This window comes from Procambarus clarkii, chromosome 16 (assembly GCF_040958095.1).
Source record: "Procambarus clarkii isolate CNS0578487 chromosome 16, FALCON_Pclarkii_2.0, whole genome shotgun sequence".
In the NCBI taxonomy this organism is placed as follows: Eukaryota; Metazoa; Arthropoda; class Malacostraca; order Decapoda; family Cambaridae; genus Procambarus; species Procambarus clarkii.
The window spans coordinates 32,041,052-32,062,532 of record NC_091165.1 but is presented as its reverse complement, the minus strand read 5'-3'; the positions used below and the strand labels follow the sequence as shown (position 1 = coordinate 32,062,532).

Below are 21,481 nucleotides of genomic sequence, written 5' to 3'. Positions count from 1 at the left end.
CGACGGTGATCAGTTTATTCTGGCCACAGTTTCCCATTTTGTGGTGTTTTGCCATGTGAGGCTGTTCCTACATGAAAGTATGTTCTGGCCAGAAGTTTAGAGTACTGGAGCTGCATGCGCTTAAGCTCACCTTCCCCTAGGTACTCCGTAAGTACTGCCCTTGCGCGATCAGGGTTTCCTTTCCTGGGGCATTTGGGAATCGCTCTGTTAGAGGGCTTCCTCGCTTGTGGCAGTCTTAGGTGTGTTGGGGGCTTTAGACTTTGAATCTTGCCCTGGGTTGGGGAGTGTAGTTGGCTGGTGGGGCACACTGCAGTTGGTGCTCCCAGCTCTTCAGTTAGTAACGACACGCCAATGTTCTCCCTAACAGCTTGTTTACTGTTTGAGGTACAGTATCTCTCTCTTTGTGGAGAGCCCCTTCGGCTTCCATGCCTCCTCAAAAGAGGCACGAGGAGCAATGGGCTAAAGACACTGTAATTGGAAGCAGTCTTTGTCTGCCATCTACCAGGTCAGGCAACCAGAAAGGTAGGAATTCCAAAACAAACTACCCTGGTCAATAATTGCAAACCGAAAGCCGAACTAGCAAGCACAACTCCCCAATCAAAAACAGGGACAATAGCATGTCACCGCCACAACCGCCGGGCATCCAGCCATGCAACCCCACTCCCTCTTTGGGAGGGAGACGGGGGGGGGGGGGGGGGTCCCAGACCTCCGTGCCGGCTATTCTCCTTTGTTCAAGAGGCTGTTGTGTCAGTGGCAGTCGATCGAATCTGGCTCCATCCTTTGAGCAGTGCTGCATAGCAGTGTTGTTGTTCAGTGTTGGTGGTGTGCGAGCCAGGAATAACACACAAGAGTAGTCGGGCTGCATCTTCATGCACCTAGGGCCATCTTCCCTAGGTGCCCTGTAAGTACTGCCCCTGCGGCCTAGGGTTATCTCCCCTGAGCCATTTGGGAACTACCTCTGTGTGGTTCTGTTGCTGCTCCCTGATTGCCCGCCCTTGGGGGTTTAGCTGGGTTGGTTCTTACTCCTGTTTGCCCTTGGGTAAGAGGTAGTTTCGTCACTGGCTGGGGCGCGAGGTACTGTGCAGCTGTCTGATATATGCATAGCAACTGGTTCTGTTCACCTGGAGACATTGTGCTTTTGCGGAGTTTTTCTTTTGTTTTTCTTTTGTTTTGCCTGGCGGGGGTCTGCCAGGTGTGGTGGTTAACACCTTGATCCATGGGCTGGATCAAGGATATTGTGTTTGGTGGAAGTGTCATGTGTTTTATTCTGCTATTTCATGATAGCAGAATAAAATGATAGCAGCAGGAGCATTATCTAGCAGCAACAATGCCTTAACCTCACTGGCCTTTATTCCACATTTATTGATCTCAAATTCTCTAACCTTACAAAAGTGGTTTTCAAACCAGTCTGTAAGTATTGATTGATTAAACCATGACTTTTTTGAACTGTAATATATTACGGGTAATGCCTGCATTATGTTTTTTAACCACTGAACTGAGCAACGCGCCTGCAGGTGCTCGACGGGAGGTGCGCAACGCACCTCCGGGATCTTATATTTTTAGCGTATGGTTCAAAACTCCCATGGCTACATGGGGTTCACATTAGCTTCCTCAGGGCTCTTGTAAACAAATTGAACACTAAATGGGTAGAACACCTGGAGAGAAATGATATAATATCAGACAAATAGTATGGTTTTCGATCTGGAAGATCCTGTGTATCGAATTTACTCAGTTTCTATGATCGAGCAACAGAGATATTACAGGAAAGAGATGGTTGGGTTGACTGCATCTATCTGGACCTAAAAAAGGCTTTCGACAGAGTTCCACATAAGAGGTTGTTCTGGAAACTGGAAAATATTGGAGGGGTGACAGGTAAGCTTCTAACATGGATGAAAAATTTTCTGACTGATAGAAAAATGAGGGCAGTAATCAGAGGCAATGTATCAAACTGGAGCATTGTCACAAGTGGAGTACCACAGGGTTCAGTTCTTGCACCAGTGATGTTTATTGTCTACATAAATGATCTTCCAGTTGGTATACCGAATTATATGAACATGTTTGCTAATGATGCTAAGGTAATAGGAAGGATAAGTAACTTAGATGATTGTCATGCCTTCTGGACAAAATAAGTACAGTATATGGAATTTAATGTTAATAAATGCCATGTTATGGAATGTGGAATAGGAGAACATAGACCTCACACAACCTATATATTATGTGAGAAATCTTTAAAGAATTCTGATAAAGAAAGAGATCTTGGAGTGGTTCCAGATAGAAAACTATCACCTGAGGACCACATAAAGAATGTTGTGCGAGGAGCCTATGACTCGCTTTCTAAGTTCAGAATTGCTTTTAAATACATGGATGGCGATATACTAAAGAAATTGTTCACGACTTTTGTTAGGCCAAAGCTAGAATATGCAGCGGTTGTGTAGTGCCCATATCTTAAGAAGCTCATCAACAAACTGGAAAAGGTGCAAAGACATGCTATTATGTGGCTCCCTGAACTGAAGGGCAAGGTCACTACGTACAAAATAGTAACAGGAATTGATAAAATCGATAGGGAAGATTTCCTGAGACCTGGAACTTCAAGAACAAGAGGTCATAGATTTAAACTAACTAAACAAAGATACCGAAGAAATATAAGAAAATTCACTTTAGCAAACAGAGTGGTAGACGGTTGGAACAAGTTAAGTGAGAAGGTGGTGGAGGCCAAGACCGTCAGTAGCTTCAGTGTGTTATATGACAAAGTGCTGGGAAGACGGGACACCACGAGCGTAGCTCTCATCCTGCAATTACACTTAGGTAATTACACTGTTGTGCTCACATATTTTAATAGCATTTTTTTTGTCACTTACTCTACTTTTGCTGATGTTAAACTCTGCTGCTGCTTGTGCAAGAGAATATCCTTTATCTAGTTTTTTTAATTAACGCTAGCTTTTGTGCAACTGTCAGGTGCTTCCTTTGGGTAACTTTAGGCATTTTGTAAATTGAAGATCACAACTAACAGTAATGTCCTTGAAAATTGAAGATAGCCGCCCGAATTCACGGTAAACAATGCGGCCACATGGCCCGGCACAGTACATTCTGTGTCCGTTGGAAAAAATACCTAGTGCCTATACTATAAAAGGTATTTAATAAGAAAACAAAGAATTTTGCTTAACACTTTTGCGCGGCGACTACTCGGCATCAAGTCGTCCGTTTAATAGAGGGAAGTCCGGTAACGACTCGGCATTAAGTCGTCCGTTAAAAACTGTGCCCAGCATTCGCACTTGGCTGTGGGAGGGGCGCGCCGCAGTTTTGGACCTTTTATGCCTTATATATAAAGTTGAAAAGAGTATACACATTTTATTGTGCTCGATTAGCACTCTTGGGGTAATGCGATGTCACTTTCTTTGTTTGCTGTGGGTGGTTTGCTGGGCTTTTGGAGTTTATATGCATTTAATCCTGTAGAGAATTCAATTGTGAACATATTGATACCAAAGTGAAAGACCTATGATGAGAACTGAGGTGACCAAAATGAAAAGAGTGTACACATTTCATTGTTCTTGCGTGCTCCCGGGTAACACACTCTCACTTTCTCTGTTTGCTGTGGGTGGTAAGCCGGGTTTTTGGAGTTTATATGCATTTAGTCTTGTAGAGAATTCTATTGCGAACACATTGATATCAAATTGAAAACCCTAGGACCAAAATTGAGATTACAAAATTAAAGAGTATAAACTGTTCAGTATTACAGCGCTCTCTAATGGAAGGCCAGGTGCCCCTAGGGGTGGCGGGGCACTCTCTTCCAGGTAACCTCGGCCTGCTTTCATTACGGCGGCGGGTGGGGCGTGCTGCAGTTTTTGACATTATATGCATATACTCCTGTTGGGAATTTTATTGTGAACACATTTGATACCAAAATGAGAGACCTAGGACGAGAATTGAGGTGACCAAAGTGAAAAGATAGTACACATTTTATCGCTCTTGCACGCTCCCGGGTAACACGCTCTCACTTTCTCTGTTTGTTGCGGATGGTACACCGGGTGTTTGGACTTTATATGCCTTTAGTCCTGTAGAGAATTCTATTATGAACACAATGATACCAAATTGAAAAACCTTGAAAAAAAACCTTGATGAGAATTGAGGTAACAAAGTTGAAAAGAGTATACACTTTTCAGAATTACCGCACAGTCCCGCTGAATGCCCAAACCCACCTGGAATAGTGCAGCGCTCGCGTGCCCATAGCATCAAAGTGCTAATAACAATAATTTCAAAATATCTTATTAGTAATAATTTAGAATTTGCTTCATTAAACTGTATCATTTTAAAGGAAAGTTAAGATTTAATTTACGACTCTGGACGATCGAGGTCGGTGACCTGCTTGCCGTGTGAGGGCCCGCTGATGCAATACCGACACAATACTGACCTTCAGTTATATCGACTGCCAGACCTGTATATGAGGCTCCAGATACCAGTCTCTCAAACCAGTCAATAGAACCGGCAGATCGGTTAATAAGAGCCCGTTAAATCGAGTAGATAGTATTATAATGTATGTAGTGTCCCCCCCCCCTCTTTTTTTTTCTCTGTCCTGGGGGCAGGGGATTTCCTGGAGCCGACGAGTAGAATGTAATCCTCGATGGGACAAATTGGCCTTGCCCCATAGAATTTGTTAAAGTGAGGATAAACTGTACTCTAAAGCTCTAGTTATAAATACTTTAATCTGGTACACTTGAAGACTGTTCTTACTTGGCTGTAGTCCACAGTTGTCTGTTTTACACTTTAAATTATACAATGTGAATGAACAACATTTAACAAACCACATGACCCAGAATACCAAACATGTTGATCATGGTCTACACAAAATACGGAGAATTACGCACAATTACCAGCCACCATTGGGACATGTAAATAAAGAATTCTATACCTAGCTAGTTTAAATGATAGCACCACAAATACAATAAGTTTGTCACGGCCCTAGTTAACATATGGAATGAGCACTAAACTTGAGCTAGCATGGGATGAACATCCCAATGGTTCCACAAGCTGCAGAGTAGAGGCCAAATGTTGGTGTGTGTTTTACACTCGTCCACTACAGCTTCCCAATGTTTTTGCATTCACATCTTATTCCTTTTCATTTCTCATTTTGTTTAAACTGGTTTTCCACATTTAACACACATTTTCAACATGCTTTCCAGTCACAGAATGTACTTGTTAGACTCTCAATGTTAAGTACTTGTTTATATATCTTTTTAGTGAGGGTTCTCCCACTGTAGTTATGCCATTGCACATGTGCAGAAAAGCTGCAGAACTGGTAGGAGTTTCGAAACGTAACTCTTGCCAATCCAACCGTTATTTCACGTACAGTATTCATCAAAAAACATTCTCCATAAAAGTACCTTCCTTATGCTAGTGCACTAATGGAAAAATACAATATCCTTATCGTTCTAACACCGAGAATCTATTCTTTATAACGTTGACCAAACCTCACACTAGAAGATAGAGCCGACGTTTCAGTCCGTTCTGGAGCATTATCAAGTTGATCGTGTCCTCGTCTCTCTTCCTCCTCGCTCTACGCATCAGTGACCCTCCATTTCTTGATTCTGAAATTTCCTTTATTAACAAATCTCTCTCGTCTTGGTTACCACTTACATTTTATCAACTGTGCTTGCCTATTCTCAAGCTAAACAAAATTTCTTTCATCCTAAACCTGCTTCCAACACTATTAGCACTGTGCTCAACCTTCCCTTCATATCTGAACTCGAAACTCTTAGAATATCCTTCGTCCTCTTGGCATAAAGCGTGCCTTTCTACAAAATAATACTCTTCGAATTAATATGGTTTACACTTCTCCTGCTTCTAATGCTGCTGATGTCTACTCCGTTTCCTGTTCGTCTTGTCCTCTCCAATACTTTGGGGAAACTGGCCGTACACTAAATGACAGACTTAGGGAACACAAAAGAAGTGTTAAGTCTGTAGACACAAACAATGCTCTCTTCTGTCATGTTAGGGATTCTAATCATCCTATTGATTGGTCTTCTAAAATCTTTCCTGCCTCTACTCTTCACAGACACCGTCTTGTCGAAACAGCTCTAATACACAACCTACCCATCATGAATCTTAGTCCTGGCTTTGTTTCTGTCAACTCTTCCCTTTCACAGTACACACTCAAATGTTCTAAACTTTCTAACAAACATGACCTAACATAAGCCTACCCATCCTTTTTTCTCTTTTTCTTACGTTCCCACTCTTACTCCTATTATTACACCTATCCCTTTCGTACCTTTTGCCTTGTTCTTACCGTCCTCTGAGATTTCCTTCTCCTCCACCTCTCTTGCCTTACTTATGCCCGTGCCTCCCTCGTCTCACCACAGTCGATTTGATAAAGGTCCAGGACGGACCGAAACGTCGTCGTCTCTTCATCTTCTGGTGTGTGGTTTGGTCAACATTTCCTCAGCCACATTATTGTGCCTTTATCTATATATATTTTATAAGATTATTTCCACTCTTCAAGGTGGGGCAAGGAACTTTTCATCAAGGAGGCCAATGAAGAATTTAGACTGGTCAAAGTACTGTAGATATACACAATATTTGAAAGATTTGAAAGCCAAAAACCTTCAACCAACAAAGCTTCAGCAGGTGACAGTCAAAACCAAGCTTGCCAAGCACCTGTACAAGAATTTTACAGTTCCTTCCTTCAAATTCCTTCAGTTATAAGATGTATAGAACTTCATTTTTGTATTTTATTGTAAAGTACAGTATACCAATCTCAGAGTGATAGACGGCTATCAAGTCCACCAAGGGAAGTTGAAATTTCTGTAATTGAGTTCTATTTTGGGAGGGGGTCCTTGTGGCTCCCTGAAGCTATTGTGCTGAGATGGCTCCCAACTACTAGGTCTCATCAGCTGTGGAGTTGTCGGGCCTACCAGGAACCAGCACCAGAACGTGGCTCCCTCAATCAGAGGTGCAGGTAGCAGGTGACACTTTGCCCCACTGGAAAAGCATCCAGAAAGTCTTTGAACCAATGCAGACCACCACGGCTGGATTCAGAGACTAAAACCTCAAAACTGGCAAACAAACTCGAGCGACAATATTGTAGAAACAATTTATTAACTTGGAATTAGCATGAACTGGTTAGTACTAACCCCCCCCCCCCCCCCCCCACCCCTGCTAGTTAGGAAGCTGGAGCTCCCGGTCTGCTCCAGCCCCCTTACACCAGTTATGTCACTGATGTGGAGATCCACTGTAGGGCTCCTGGGTTGTCAGGAAGCCATGCAGGTCCTGCCGCTTCAAAGCAAAGTTCCAGCCATCTTTGGACTTTGTCCTACAGAGGCCATTTGGTTGGTGTTGTTTCTTGTTTAAGTAGTGCTTCACAATATATATTTTTTTGTTGGACTTGTGTTGTGTGGACCTGGTTTGTAGGATGCTTAGCTGCGTGTGCTCCCTGGCACTGCCCCTGCAATGAGTTCTCTCTTCTCTGGTGTGTTCCAAAGTTCACTCGCCCTTTTAGAGGGAAGACCACTGGGAAGTGACTTTGTCTGGAGTAAGTTAGGTGTCATGCTGTCCCTGTGTTTAGGCCTCGGGTTGCAAACCAGCATTTTGGCTGGTTTATGTGGACTGGTGGTTCATGTGCTTGTTCACCCAGAACACCAAGGTCTGCCCTCACAGCCACGTTAACCAAGCTGTGTCGACCTACTTATTATATATGGCGAGTGTTACCGGTGCCTGGGTGTCCTGCTTGGCTAGTTCTTCAGGCCTTGGAAATCCCCTTTGGTTTCGGTATGACCATATGAATATCTCTTCTGAACCTGCTTTCATCTTGTGCAGGTTTGAGGGCTGTTTGTCAGCTGTGCCACTGGGCAGCACCAATTAATCTTTCTGCCTCACCCATACTGCCTGTTTGTTGGTAACACCTATGCTGCTTAGGTTCAGTATCAATACTTCCTAGGTGCTGCTTCGGAAACTGTCTTGTGTATTGTCACCAGCCTGCTAATGCACTGCCTGAACCTGCTTGGTCGTTGGATCACATAGTCACATTTCTTTCTTTTCCATAGTTTATGGTGTCTCCTTCAGTCCAGGATTCCTTTTATAAGGCAATTTTCTTCGTCTCCGGTTGTAGGGTTGATGAGCTTCATGCTCTTCTCGGGAAATGTGTTTTTCCATTTGGCCCTGGTGGGCACCTTGTTGCCTGCAGCCATCTCCTCCTCTGGCAAAGAATGTGTGGTGGCTTCCAGAGAGGTTCTGTGGATGTTGCTTGGTTAGGCTAAGGGGGTGGATCATGTGGTGTACCCAGTGGCATCTCTCCACCACTATCTCCATGCCACAGATTCTGGCTCGGTGGATGCTTTGTGGGCTGATTGTTTCCTTGGTTTTCTGTTGTAAGATTAATATTTCCCAGGTTTTCTAGTGTCATGCAGGAATATCCCTGCCAATAAATAATAAAAATTTAGTGTTATGAAGTCCAGCCTGTCTGCCTGCCTGGTCTACTACTGTGCTCATGATATTCAGAAATACTGTACACTGCTCTCACTGCAGTTTTTGTCAACATGTCCTAGGCTGATATTCCAGCACAGAGGTTTTGGCGGTCTAATAGCTAATGTTTATGGGCCTCGTCCTGCTGGTATTGCCTTGGGTCATGTGTCTCGGCCTAGTGTCTCATCTTCATTCTAACTGCCTGCAGTTTCCTCCTCCTCCTCCTCCCTAATGAGTCCCTCTCTTTCTTCTGTTTCTTCAAGGAACCACTGGGGCTCACTCAGAAAGAGCCATTTCATTACATTCATTGCTGTCTTTTAGAGGTTTCTAACTTTACAAAAAAATATATGTTTATAATGTGTAAATTTAAATTAACAGTGTGGGAAAAAAATTATTCATCACAGTGTGTTTTGATATGTACAAAATTCAGGAAAATCAGATATTCAGCTTGGAGTTTGCCCCACACAAACTGAATTAGTGAACTTAGACAGTAATTTGGGGATCTTTTGTAGAGATGCAACAAATTTGCTGTTTCTCCGTTATTTGTTTAAACTGATCATTGGGTTTAAGTTTCCCCCCCCCCCCACTTCCTTCATAGTTGTACTGTATTACTATTTAGGGCTCTCCTGCCTAGGTGTTTTTTTTTTATGGCTTCATGCTTTTCATTTTCCAAACCTTTGTACTTCTCATGTTATGTGTTGGGCAATATTATGTAAGACATTTATGGTTCAGTACTTGTACAGTACATTTACATGAAGTCTTTAAGGATTTGTATTGCAAGAGGAACAAATATTGTAACTGATGTAAAGTGTAATTCTTGGACTTCATACTTGGCTCACTCTTCTCTTTTTCCTGGTGGGGGGGGGGGGGGGGGGGGGAATGGATATAAATTTGTAAGATAGCATGAGGGAAAGTAGTATACAAAAAACTGCAGGCAGTCGTATTGGACCGATATGTTCACAAAGATGTAGTAACGCATTTTTTTCACTACTGCCCACAAATCTAAGAGGGTTTGTAAACTTTTACACTATTCAGTATTACACTAAATAATTACAAATAATAAATTGACTAATACAGTAGTAGAAATCAAAATATTATATCTGGCCTATTTATAAAATGGTAACAACACTGGTCATTACATATTGCTGTGTTAACCTCCGTGGGGTAAAACATTGTGATGCTTGCATTCCAAGTGTTATAAATATGCATGTGTATATAATTACACACTTAGGTTATTACATGTAAATGTAAATGATATATTATGCACATATTGTACTGTAATACGATTAATTCTATTCAATATTATTTACAGGTATCCCATGTGCCTTTACTTTCTGGATCTACTGCAGCACGAAAACTTCAGAAAGGAAATTGTTAATGGCCAATGCTGTAAATTCATTGACGATCAGACTGTACTGCACTGGCAACACTACTCTCGTAAGCGTATGAAACTTCTAGAAACCGGAATTCATCAACAAGGCTCACAGACCCCAGTTTCTCAGTCAACAGCAGTGTCTGGTGCCCCAACTCCTGCTGCTCTACCCACTAACTTATTAAACGGTCATGGACAGACTCAGAAAGTGTGAGGAAAAAGGATTGTAAAAATTTATTACGATAAGTTCCTGCAACCAGGATTGTGCAGAATAAATAGGAAAGAGAAAGACCATTTTAAACGTTTTGTAATTATTGGATCAAAGATTGTGCTACAAGTATGGGGGACAGAGTAATTCTCAGCTATCATGATTGTTTGATCCACGAATCAGATCTTAGACTGTTAGAGGGTCGTAACTGGCTTAATGATTCTCTTATATCTTTCTGGTTTGAGCATCTGCAGCATGACATTTTCTGTGGGAGATCTAGGCTGTTGTTTATTAGCCCAGAAGTAACACAATTAATTAAGATGGGAGATGCTAATGAATTACCTATATTTCTTGATCCTCTTAATGCACGGTTCAAGGACTATATGTTCCTACCTGTTAATGACAACTCATCAGTCATTGCATCTGGAGGGAGCCATTGGAGTCTCCTTGTTTACAGCAGGTATGACACAAAGTGGTATCACTATGATTCCCAAAGAGGTGCCAATTATCGTGATGCTCGCTGCCTTGTACAAAGAATAAATTCTTACCTGAATAGGGATATACCGGCATCACTAGTAGATGCCCATTGTACACAGCAAGACAATAGTTACGATTGTGGGGCCTTTGTTATGACTTATGCTCACCGAGCAGCTGCACAGGCTGTTGAGGGCACTGCCCTAGGAACCTGCTATGTTGATAGACAAGAAGCCAATCGCATGCGAGACCTTATCAAGTCTCTTGTGTATAGACTTAGGGGGTGAAAATGGATAACTATGAAGATATAGTTCCTGCCTTGATCATCAACTGCCGTACTGCCCTTAACTGAACAAAATGAGCTTGTAGCATGTGTGATGTTCCTAAACATGTTGACTAATGGGTGTTGCTTGGCAGGAAGATGTAAGCCAAAGGTTTACTATTTGCTGCTAGGATATGATTGCTGTGTCAGTTTTTGTTATGAGTGAAGAGCAATCTTCTTTAGTTGCACAGGACCCAACTTATGCTTCTTACAATATTTTGCTAAACTGCGGTTTAAGCTTCCATATGAATGAAGCTTTACTTGTCTCAGGTTATTGTAACGTAGTCATGAGAAGTGATTTGATCTTAAATATGATTTATAAATATGAAATGCAACCAGAAATTTATTAAATTTAATTTAAAATGTAGGTTTCATTGTCCTGTATATTGAATACTAAAGTTTATTTAATTGCTTATACTATGTACCCATTAGCATGCTCCCCTGATAAGACAATCTCGGTGGTAAGAGCGTCATACTTGTATAACAATATATACTAATACTCGAGGGCATCATGTGTTAATCCTAGACACTAGTAATGGGTTATGTGATCTCAAAAATGATCTACTATACAGTATTGTATGAACAGAACTGTGTTTTATGTCATTATTAATGGCAAAATGGAGTAATTGTTTTAATGAACTTTTACAAAAATGTGATATTTTCATACCAATCACTTGTCTATGAATGATTGTATATTTTAACAAGTGACGAGTAAACTGGTGAAACTTGTAGGACTGTCGAGTAAAGGACGAGTATTTTCTTCAGCTGCATAATTAAGCTCTTAACCATCTTTGTGATAGTAACTATTTTTGCATAACCCTAAATTCTAATACTCTTTGTGCTGATCATCAAAGATGGTAAAAATCTATTTTTTTTTTGTCCTTGCAATATTCATTGTTAACCTAATTATGTTCATCGCCACTATTTGTGTACAAGTACATATCATCGCTCTATATATGAATGTCACTGTACCATCTGTGTGCTGGTCTGTCTGGACAGATGGATACACACTAAACTACAGTATTTAAAATTCACTTGCCTTGTACAGTTATATTGGCATGATGTAGTGTGTTATGGTTTTTCATTAACCAATTTTCTAAATTTTAAGTTTTCAGTTTCAAGTGGATGATGCATAAAAAATACCAAACATAAATTGTAACAGATTTTGAAATGCTGTTCAGTACTGTATATGCCTTAGACTCGACTAATTCACTGTACTATTGATATAATCTTTTGGGCAAGATTGTTTATTGGTCACTATATAAATAATAGTTCAACTAAGTGATGTAAGCTTTAAGTATGTTGTATGACCTGGGATCATATACTGTAATGAACTGTATTGCTTCAGAGCTGTATATTCCCATATGGCAGCTATAGTACCATGAAATATTTATTTTTTATTGATGTATAATGGTTCCGATTAGAATTGCAGCAATTTGAGTAAACACACACACACACAGGTCAAATGATATAGTGAGCTGATTTGAAGCTAAATAACTACAGCTGGTCCCCAGTTTTACATGGGGATAGGTTTCTGGAGATCATGAGTAGAATTTTGCTAACCATTTTATGGTAATACAGTATAGTAAAAGTCTGATTATCTGACGAGTCTCATTATTGACGTTTATCAGGATAGGCCAAAGTTGGTTACCTACCTATACCTGACCTTGGTGCTCTGCAGTCTGGTTCAGCATGGTGGTGTTCACCTGCAGGCAACATACCGTGCTACTGGGATTTACCAATGATTAGAATTGTAATCCTTTTAGTATGTTGGCCATGCTAATTGTATTGTACAGTATAGTTATTTACATTTAAAGTCAAATTACAAGCCAAAAACAGATGTTCATATGTAGTCCATCCAGGTATCTGACCATGTCCAAGTCCCAAACAGATCAGATAATCATGAGTTTTACTGTAAAAAGTTACTCATGGCAATGAATTTTGTTACATAAATCAATACAAATAATGTATGTACTGTAAAAAAAATTATTGACAATAAAATAATGCCATAAAAATAGGCCGACTTAAAAGTGTAATTTCCTTAACAACAATAAGCATTGCTGGAATTCAGTTTAAATGTATGTAAATTTTATTTTTTAAGTAATGAATGACTTTGACAATAGATGCATCCTCAAGAAAATAAGAGATTTAACCCTTGAACAGCAGTTATCGTCAACTGTTGATTCATGGTAATGTGGTTATCATAGGAAGATTTAAACAATTATTGTCTGGGTTTTTACATGTATCATACAAATAAGGATATAATAGGTTAATGTTAATATAATGGAATTAACCTTGACCCATGAAAAAATCTTGCCACTTGCCACGTCATGGTACAAAAGCAGTTATCTCCATGAATGTTACTAGGGAAATGCAGTTATATAATGATTTAACCCTTAACCACTGAACTGCGCAACGCGCTTGCAGGTGCTCGATGGGGGGTGCAGCTCCAGGATCTTATAGCATATGACTCAAAACTCCCGCAGCTACATGGGGTTCACATCGACTTCCTCAGGGCTCTTGTAAACAGATGCCATTTTTTTGTTTAAATCGTGGGCAACGTTCTCGGGTGTTAGAGCCTCAATACTGAGCGAGCCACGAAGGTTGGTGCACGCAGCACGAGCTCACAGCACTGCTGTTCAGCTTGTGACCACAGCATCGCCTAATGTCAAAATATATACGTAACTGGCATTAGCCATAATAGTATTACAGAAGACCCGGAGTGTGATAATGACTGTACAATGTTCATATATCACTGAATCAATGCTGTTCAAGATGTTCACAGTGCTAGCCACAGCACCACAGCATTATTTCGTCCATCTAGGAATTTTCATAAGACTTCTTACGTTCCTATACAAAATAAACTTGTGGTCATTTATTCATTTACATGATTTAGTGACCAGGATTGTGGTGATAATTAAGACTGTGCGTAACATTGTGGGAGGAGGAATTTTGGTGAGAGGGGGAGGGAATTGTGGTAGCGGTAGTGTGTGGCAGCCACTCTGTTTTGCTCACCATACTAGCTTAGTGGTTTGCTATGGTGAACACACATGTACATGGGTATATACAATGTGTGTATATAGTGTAATAACAGGAATATGTTGGGAAGAGCCATTTGGGTGAGGGAGGTGCCGTCACACTCGTAGTGTCGTCTGCCATGTGATTTCTCATGCAGTGTATGGTGGCCACTGAGCTGTTTGGACACAATACCAGCTTAGTTGTATAGTTATGGTGAATAAATCGTGTAGATACGTATACATAACGTGTGTAAATAGTGTAATAAAAATGATAACAGTATGGTGGGAGGAGGAATGTTGGCGAGTAAGAAGTTGGAGGAGTGCGAGTGTGGCAGCTCACACTCCGGGAGTTCTGAGTGTGTTGATAGTGAATGTATATAGTGTGTGATAGTGTGTAAATATATTGTAAATATACATAAATGAACATGAAACATTGGATACATGAGCAATATATGTGGACACATTTGTGACGCATATAACATTGTCTTGGGACAGTACGGATGTTCTACTGCCATAATATTGTGTACGTGTTCATTATACATAGGATTGACAAGAAAAAACAAAACAAATGTATTTGGAAATATACGCAAAAAATTAAAAAAAATATTAGTGGCAACTCGCGCATGTTGAAGATCGTGTGCGACTGACTTCTGGAGTTTGTCACGGGCGACCACCAAATCGTGACATCACACACTATTGTCCGGACCCCACTGTGGCCAAAGTAAATACAATTTCAATCTTTTCTTTTCTTTTTTTTTAACATATCTGTGATCAGGAAAGGGTATTTAACATTTAAAAAAAAAAAAAAAAAAAATTTTGCCAAGAATTTATTTCTTGTGCACAAGGGGGAGGGCCATATTTGGAGCCCAAGCAGCACCATGGTTAAATGGCACAAAACACACACATTCAATTTGACATAACATCAGTTTTTAAAACTTACACAAGCACTTTCCAATTTTTTTGCATAATCGCGGCAAATGCTCTTTGTCACTTGATCACCAACATAACTTGAAAAACAAGATAAAAAATAATTATAAATTTGAATATTAAAAACTTTATATTTTATTAATTTGATTTGAAAATCTAAATGATCATCAGTTGTTCATTTGGTGTTATTAAGCTCTCAGAATAGCATATGATCATCATTTTCATTTAATTAGAATATAGGTTTTCAGTATACTTTACTGTAAACAAGTTGTCATTATGGCATTTGAAATATGCAGCAAATTTAGACCAAAAAAAAATGTATAGCTCCAAACGTTTAGGGTTTATGAAAAATCCGTTCTCTAGGGATTGTAGAACAGACAGCAGAGCACACAATGTCAAAATGGTAAGAATCGTTCAGAAACTGAAATTTTAGAAGCCACTCAAAAGTTGAAAGTCTAGTTTTATAGATAATTGAAGTTATCAACAACGAATAAAGGCAGTTAAAATTTTGTAATTTACTTGTATGTTTTAATTAATAAACATTGCTTGGCATTCGTACTTGAATATGTGATAGTTGTAGGTCAATGTGTCAAAAAAATAATCCCCCATATAAACAAAATATAGGGATAATTATAATATAATGATTTAGGGGATATATTTCGGGTATACTTTATATAAGTGAAAATGCCCTAATCTGGTCCCTAGTCACCAAAACAACCTAAAAAGACAAAGAAAATAGAGCTTGAAATCTCTGAAAAAAATCAGCCAAAAAAATTCAAAGTCCCAAGTTCTGCGAGTTGCGACTGATGTTTGTTGACAAATTTCATTCTTTCTTCACATAAGGTATAAGGGAAGGGTATGCACTCTCCAGCATGTAAAGGTTAAAACAAAATTGGATAATAAACAAAGTAAAAAAAAAAAAAATAAAAACTTAAACAAAAAAAAATTCACCTACCCCCCAAAAATAAATATTTGGCATTGAGGAAAGTAACAAATATTAAACATTCGGCAATGTACTTATATGATATATAACAAGATAGAGAATAATAACATTTATTCATTATTCTTTGTGTTGTTATATATTACTCAGCAATGCCATAAAGGCACCAGCTGCATATCCACTTTGTGGACACTTCTTGCTACTGTTCTTCTTTGTGCATCAGACAGGTGCTTGCATCACTATTATTGCATCATCCATCAGTTCCAGGTAATAGGGGCTGTAATAATTATCAACAAAATGTTCTTCTTTTAAAAAAATATTAAAATCAATATTTTGAAAATATTTTAATGAAAGTTTTACGACCCTGAAGCCAATAAGTTGGAGATTTGTTTAACATTTTTAAGTAATTTTTACATAATTTGAATATTTTTTGCTTCTTGACCCCTAAGGATGCACCGTTTAAGGATTAAACAATCATTGTCAGGGTTTTACTTACATGATGGAAATATAGATATAAAAGCTCTGTGTATGTAAGTAAAGAAAAACAAGTGATAAAACAACTATTGAAACATACGAGGATAAAACGGGAAGCGTTAGCAAAGTCTAGCACCAGGCGTTGACATGTGCCAGACGCAGCCTTGCAGAGCACCTCCACACAGCGAAACAATAAATATTCACTTATTTTCGTGTTTTTCTTACATTCTGCATACAAGTTTCTATAACACAAAAATATTTGTTTGTTTGTTTTATGTTTTGTTTTTTTTGCATAGGCGGTTATAACCATTTCTTCATAGCCGCTGTCTGAGGGTTAAAGACATTGTTCATGAGGTGCAGTTTTATTAGTGATAGACATCCCAACCCCACATGGTCACAAAAGCACTCGTGCTCAACTCGCTACTATCACTGCTATTTGCTACCTTTTACAACTATCCACAACACTGGTATACAAGACCCCATTAAAGCTACCAGTTGTGTTACTCTCAGACTACTAATCTGATCCCACTTGTGAAATTTTGCTAGGCCCTGACCTGCACATTGAATGCATTCACCCCCTATGTTATGAACAACTCGTCCTTGACTCAAGTCCATTACATCCAGCGGTTGACCCCACAAATGCATTCATAAATTTTAAGATGCTGTTCATTCAAAATAGGAATTTTCTCAAATGTAAATTAATATTATAATATATTAGCATATTATGCATATATAGGTTAGGTTAGGTGTTTACATTCTGTTAGCGATTACAGTATTTGTAGTACGTGGGTGAAGCATTTATAGCGTTGTGGTTCGAACAAAATTCGTCGGTGAAGCACTTGTTCCTCCTTGTTCCGGAAGTGTTCGAACTAAATCGGTTGCGAGTCGTGTGTAAACCGTTTTTCATTCATAAACAGGGGGTTTTGTGGGTGCATGGAATCAATTTTGGGTCTTTGTTTGGATGACGGGCTAGTTATGAAGTTCCTTTTTCTTTAATGTATTTACTGTCATTTACAATGTTGCTCCATTGGTGTATGGGGCAAAGTGTTTTGAAAGCATTGGATATTATTTTCTGTGGGAGTCCCAGGTAGCTCCCTGAAGCTATATCTTGCCGAGATTGTTGCATAGTAAATGGCCACACCAGTAGCTGAAGTTCTATTTGACCTACAGAGACCAGAACCATTCCCCTACCTCACAGAGCCATGAGGAACGAGTGACAATTTGCCGCCCCACCGGAAATACCCTCCAGAAAGTCAGCAAAGCTTTACAAACAACTGGAGGGTTCACAGAAAACAAAGCTTTGAAACTGCTAAATGACTTGACAAACAATTCCCACAACAATCAGTCCTCAGGGCCAGGCTTGTTTAAGCGGTGGCCACTCCTAAGACACATTCATCAATTTATTATCTATTAATTATTATCTCATATTTTCTATGAGATTTTATTTTAATTTTATTTTTAAGTTACATATTATTCATATAATATATATTTTAATACTGTATATGTTATTTTTATTTTACAATTGTTTTAAAGGTACAGTATTTTTAAGTTAATATTTTATTTTAATGTTCTAGGTACAGTTAGGCATACGTTAGGTTTTTGTTACACACTCCTGGGGTGTATAACAAAAAGGTGTCCTTGCCCTTGCACCACCTATAGCACAGGTGGTGCAAGGGCACCATTTGCTGTTCAACAAATCCCTTGAGTGTCATACCTTCCCTGATATCCTTAAAAAAAAAAGCAAGAGTAACGCCAGTTCATAAAGGAGGTAATCCGTCAGACATAAACAATTATAGACCAATATCAAACCTACCCATACTATCAAAAATATTTGAAAAAATTATCTACAAACAGCTCTACTCCTACCTCATAAAATTCAACATTCTTAGCCCCTGTCAGTTTGGCTTCCGCTACCAAAAGAGTACCAACGATGCAATCATTACTCTCCTTGATATAATTTAATCAGCCCTTGACAAAAATGAGTTTCCAATTGGACTCTTCATTGACCCGAGAAAGGCCTTTGATACCAATTACCATCTTACGTATTCACAACTACCTCTTACGTAAACTCCATCATTATGGAATCCGAGGCCATGCGCTGGATTATATCCAATCCTATCTTAGTGATAGACACCAATGTGTAACCATCAATAATATAACCTCTCCCACTCTACCAATAACCGTTGGAGTGCCACAGGGCAGCATCTTGGGACCTCTTCTATTTCTTATATACATCAGTGATCTGCCTAATGTCTCTACCATTCTGAAACCTATATTGTTTGCTGATGATACTACCCTCATCTACTCTAACCCCAACCCACATACACTAAATGATGTTGTTAATAATGAACTAAAAAAAGTCCACTTATGGATGTCAACCAACAAACTAACACTTAACATAGAAAAGACCTACTACATCCTATTTGGAAGCAAATCTACAAATGCAATTCAGCTTCAGATAGACAATGTAAACATTAGCAATAAAAATGATGGAAAGTTTCTTGGCATATTCCTAGACAAGAGACTCAACTTCAGTACCCACATACAACACATAACTAAGAAAGTCTCTAAAACAGTTGGTATGCTCTCCAAAATCAGATATTATGTACCTAACTCTTCTCTCATCTCTCTATATTATGCACTAATCTATCCCTATCTTAATTATGGTATCTGCGCATGGGGTTCAACCACTGCAAACCACCTCAAGTCCATCATCACCCAGCAAAAATCTGCTATCAGAATAATAACAAATTCTGCTTTCAGACAACACTCAGCCCCCTTGTTTAACTCTCTAAACATGCTAAACAATCTCACTCCACAAATTCTCTTGTGTCAACTACATTTACAAAACCCTGTTCTTAAATGCAAATCCTGCTCTAAAACTCTCCCTGGACAGATGTAATAGGACCCATTATCACCACAGCAGAAATAAATATATCTTTGATATCCCCAGAGTCAAACATAATTTGGGTAAACACACTATTCAAATAAAGAGACCCAGTCTATGGAACTCACTCCCTATTGAATTGAAAAGCTGTCCAACTTTTGTATCATTCAAAAACAAAACTAAAAAGTACCTAATTTCATCTTTAGTTTTTTACCTTGTTGCTTTAAAATTACACTGTATCATTTGCTATCCAATCTCCCAATCTTTATGTACCCAATCTGAACATTTTACCATTGTGATCATTGCTGTCTTCTTATATGTGCTGTCAATCTGCTGTATGGTGTCTGTTAATCTTGTTTAAATTACCAATCAAGCTGTCAATGTAATCAATCAGAGCTTTAATATACCAATGTGCTTTAATATACTTACTAATCTCTCATCTCTTTTTTTTCTTGCAATGTATCTGTTATCATTTTATTAATTCTACTAGAATTTACCTACTTAAAATTATCTGTTAGATTAAGGACCTGCCCAAAACGCTGCGCGTACTAGTGGCTTTACAAGATTGTAAATACTATGTTATGTATTCTCTCAAACCCAATGTACCTTCTTGTATATAAATAAATAAATAAATAAATAAATAAATAAATAAAAATAAATAAATAAATAAAGTGTAACAAAAAAAATAGGCCGCAGGGACGCTAAGCCCCAAAATCATCTCAAGATAAGCTCGACATAACCCGTCCTCATAAACAAAGGCCAAAGACCATTCTATACAACTGCCAAACCCCGATCACGAATGAAAAATGGTTTACACATGACTGACAACTGATGACATATGAACAAGTGCTTCAGTGATGACCTTTGAACCACACCGCTGTAAATGCTTCACCCACGTACTGTGCTACAAATATATAATCGCCAACAGAACCTAAACAATTAACCTAGCCAATGTCTAAACATGCACAGTATAGCATGTTTAAATTGATGAATGTGTCTTTGGGGTCCACCGCTGGATGGAATGCACTTAGTCTGAGGGCTGGTTGAGTTGTGATTCAACAACCTGTCCTCAGACCAAGTCCATTCCATCCAGCACTCGACTCCAAAGATGCAGTCATCAATTTTTACATGCTGTTCATTCAAAACAGAAATTTTCTCAAATATAAATTATTTTATTTTATATTATCATGTACATATTTAGGCACTGGTTAGGTTAGGTGTTGATTATTTGTATTTGTCGTACGTGGGTGAAGCATTTATAGCTTTGTGGTTCTAGCAAAATGAATTTACAAATTCTTGTTCATAAATGGGGTTTGGCGGGTGCATGGAATGGACTTTGGGTCTTTGTTTAGAGGACTGCCTGGATTCAAACAGAGGATGTCAGCAAAGCAGTTCATGAAATGTTTAAATGTCATCAATTGTAAGTTGTGTGTAAACCGTTTTTCATTCATAAACTGGGTTTGGCAGCTGGATTAACGATCATTTGGGCTTTGTTGACAAGAACAGGTTGCGCACACAAGAATTTCGCTTGAACTAGGACAAAACTCATTAATACCGATTACCACCACCAGATGGCTCAGCCCTGAGCCAGTCATGATCAAGCCCTTCAAGCTAAGTGCTTGTATCTAGCTATGCTTATTTATTTATTTATTTATTTATATACAAAAAGGTACATTGGGTTTGTGTGAATACATAGCATAGTATTTACAATCTTGTACAGCCACTAGTACGCGCAGCATTTCGGGCAGGTCCTTAATCTAACAGATAATTTTAAGTAGGCAAGTTCTAGCAGAATTAATAAAATAACAGATACATTGCAAGAAAAAAATGAGATGAGAGAGATTAGTAAGTATATTTAAAGCACATTGGTATATTAAAGCTCTGACTGATTACATTGACAGCTTAATTGGTAATTTAAACAAGATTAATAGACACCATACAGCAGATTGATAGCACATATAAGACAGCAATGATCACAATGGTAAAGATGTTCAGATTGGGTACATAAAGATTGGGAGATTGGGTAGCAATAGATACAGTGCAATTTTAAAGCAACAAGGTAAAAAACTATATAGATGAAATTAGGTTCTTTTTAGTTTTGTATTTGAATGATGCAAAAGTTGAACAGCTTTTCAATTCATTAGGGAGTGAGTTCCATAGACTGGGTCTCTTTATTTACATAGAGTGTTTACACAGTTTAAGTTTGACCCTGGGGATATCAAAGAGAGATTTATTTCTGGTGTGGTGATAATGGGTCCTATTACATCTGTCCAGGGAGAGTTTCAGAGCAGGATTTGCATTTAAGAACAGGGTTTTGTAAATGTAGTTGACACAAGAGAATTTGTGGAGTGAGATTGTTTAGCATGTTTAGGGAGTTAAACAAGGGGGCTGAGTGTTGTCTGAAAGCAG

At 38.9% G+C, this 21,481-nt stretch overlaps 2 protein-coding genes across 4 annotated transcripts in view; both read left to right on the top strand.

The window, feature by feature from the left end:
* The window catches only part of LOC123760105 (mediator complex subunit 31), a 151,116-nt gene extending 138,259 nt beyond the window's left edge, over positions 1–12,857 (top strand). For all 3 annotated transcript variants that reach the window (XM_045745586.2, XM_045745585.2, XM_045745587.2), the window contains exon 4: positions 9,764–12,857. In XM_045745586.2, coding sequence (XP_045601542.1) covers positions 9,764–10,037 — 274 coding nt within the window. In that variant the 3' untranslated portion in view covers positions 10,038–12,857. The remainder of the gene's footprint in view (positions 1–9,763) is intronic.
* On the top strand, positions 10,163–10,792 carry LOC138365201 (sentrin-specific protease 8-like). The gene has a single exon (XM_069325423.1). It carries the CDS (start codon positions 10,163–10,165, stop codon positions 10,790–10,792), a length of 630 nt encoding a protein of 209 aa, XP_069181524.1.
* Positions 12,858–21,481: the final 8,624 nt, after the last annotated feature.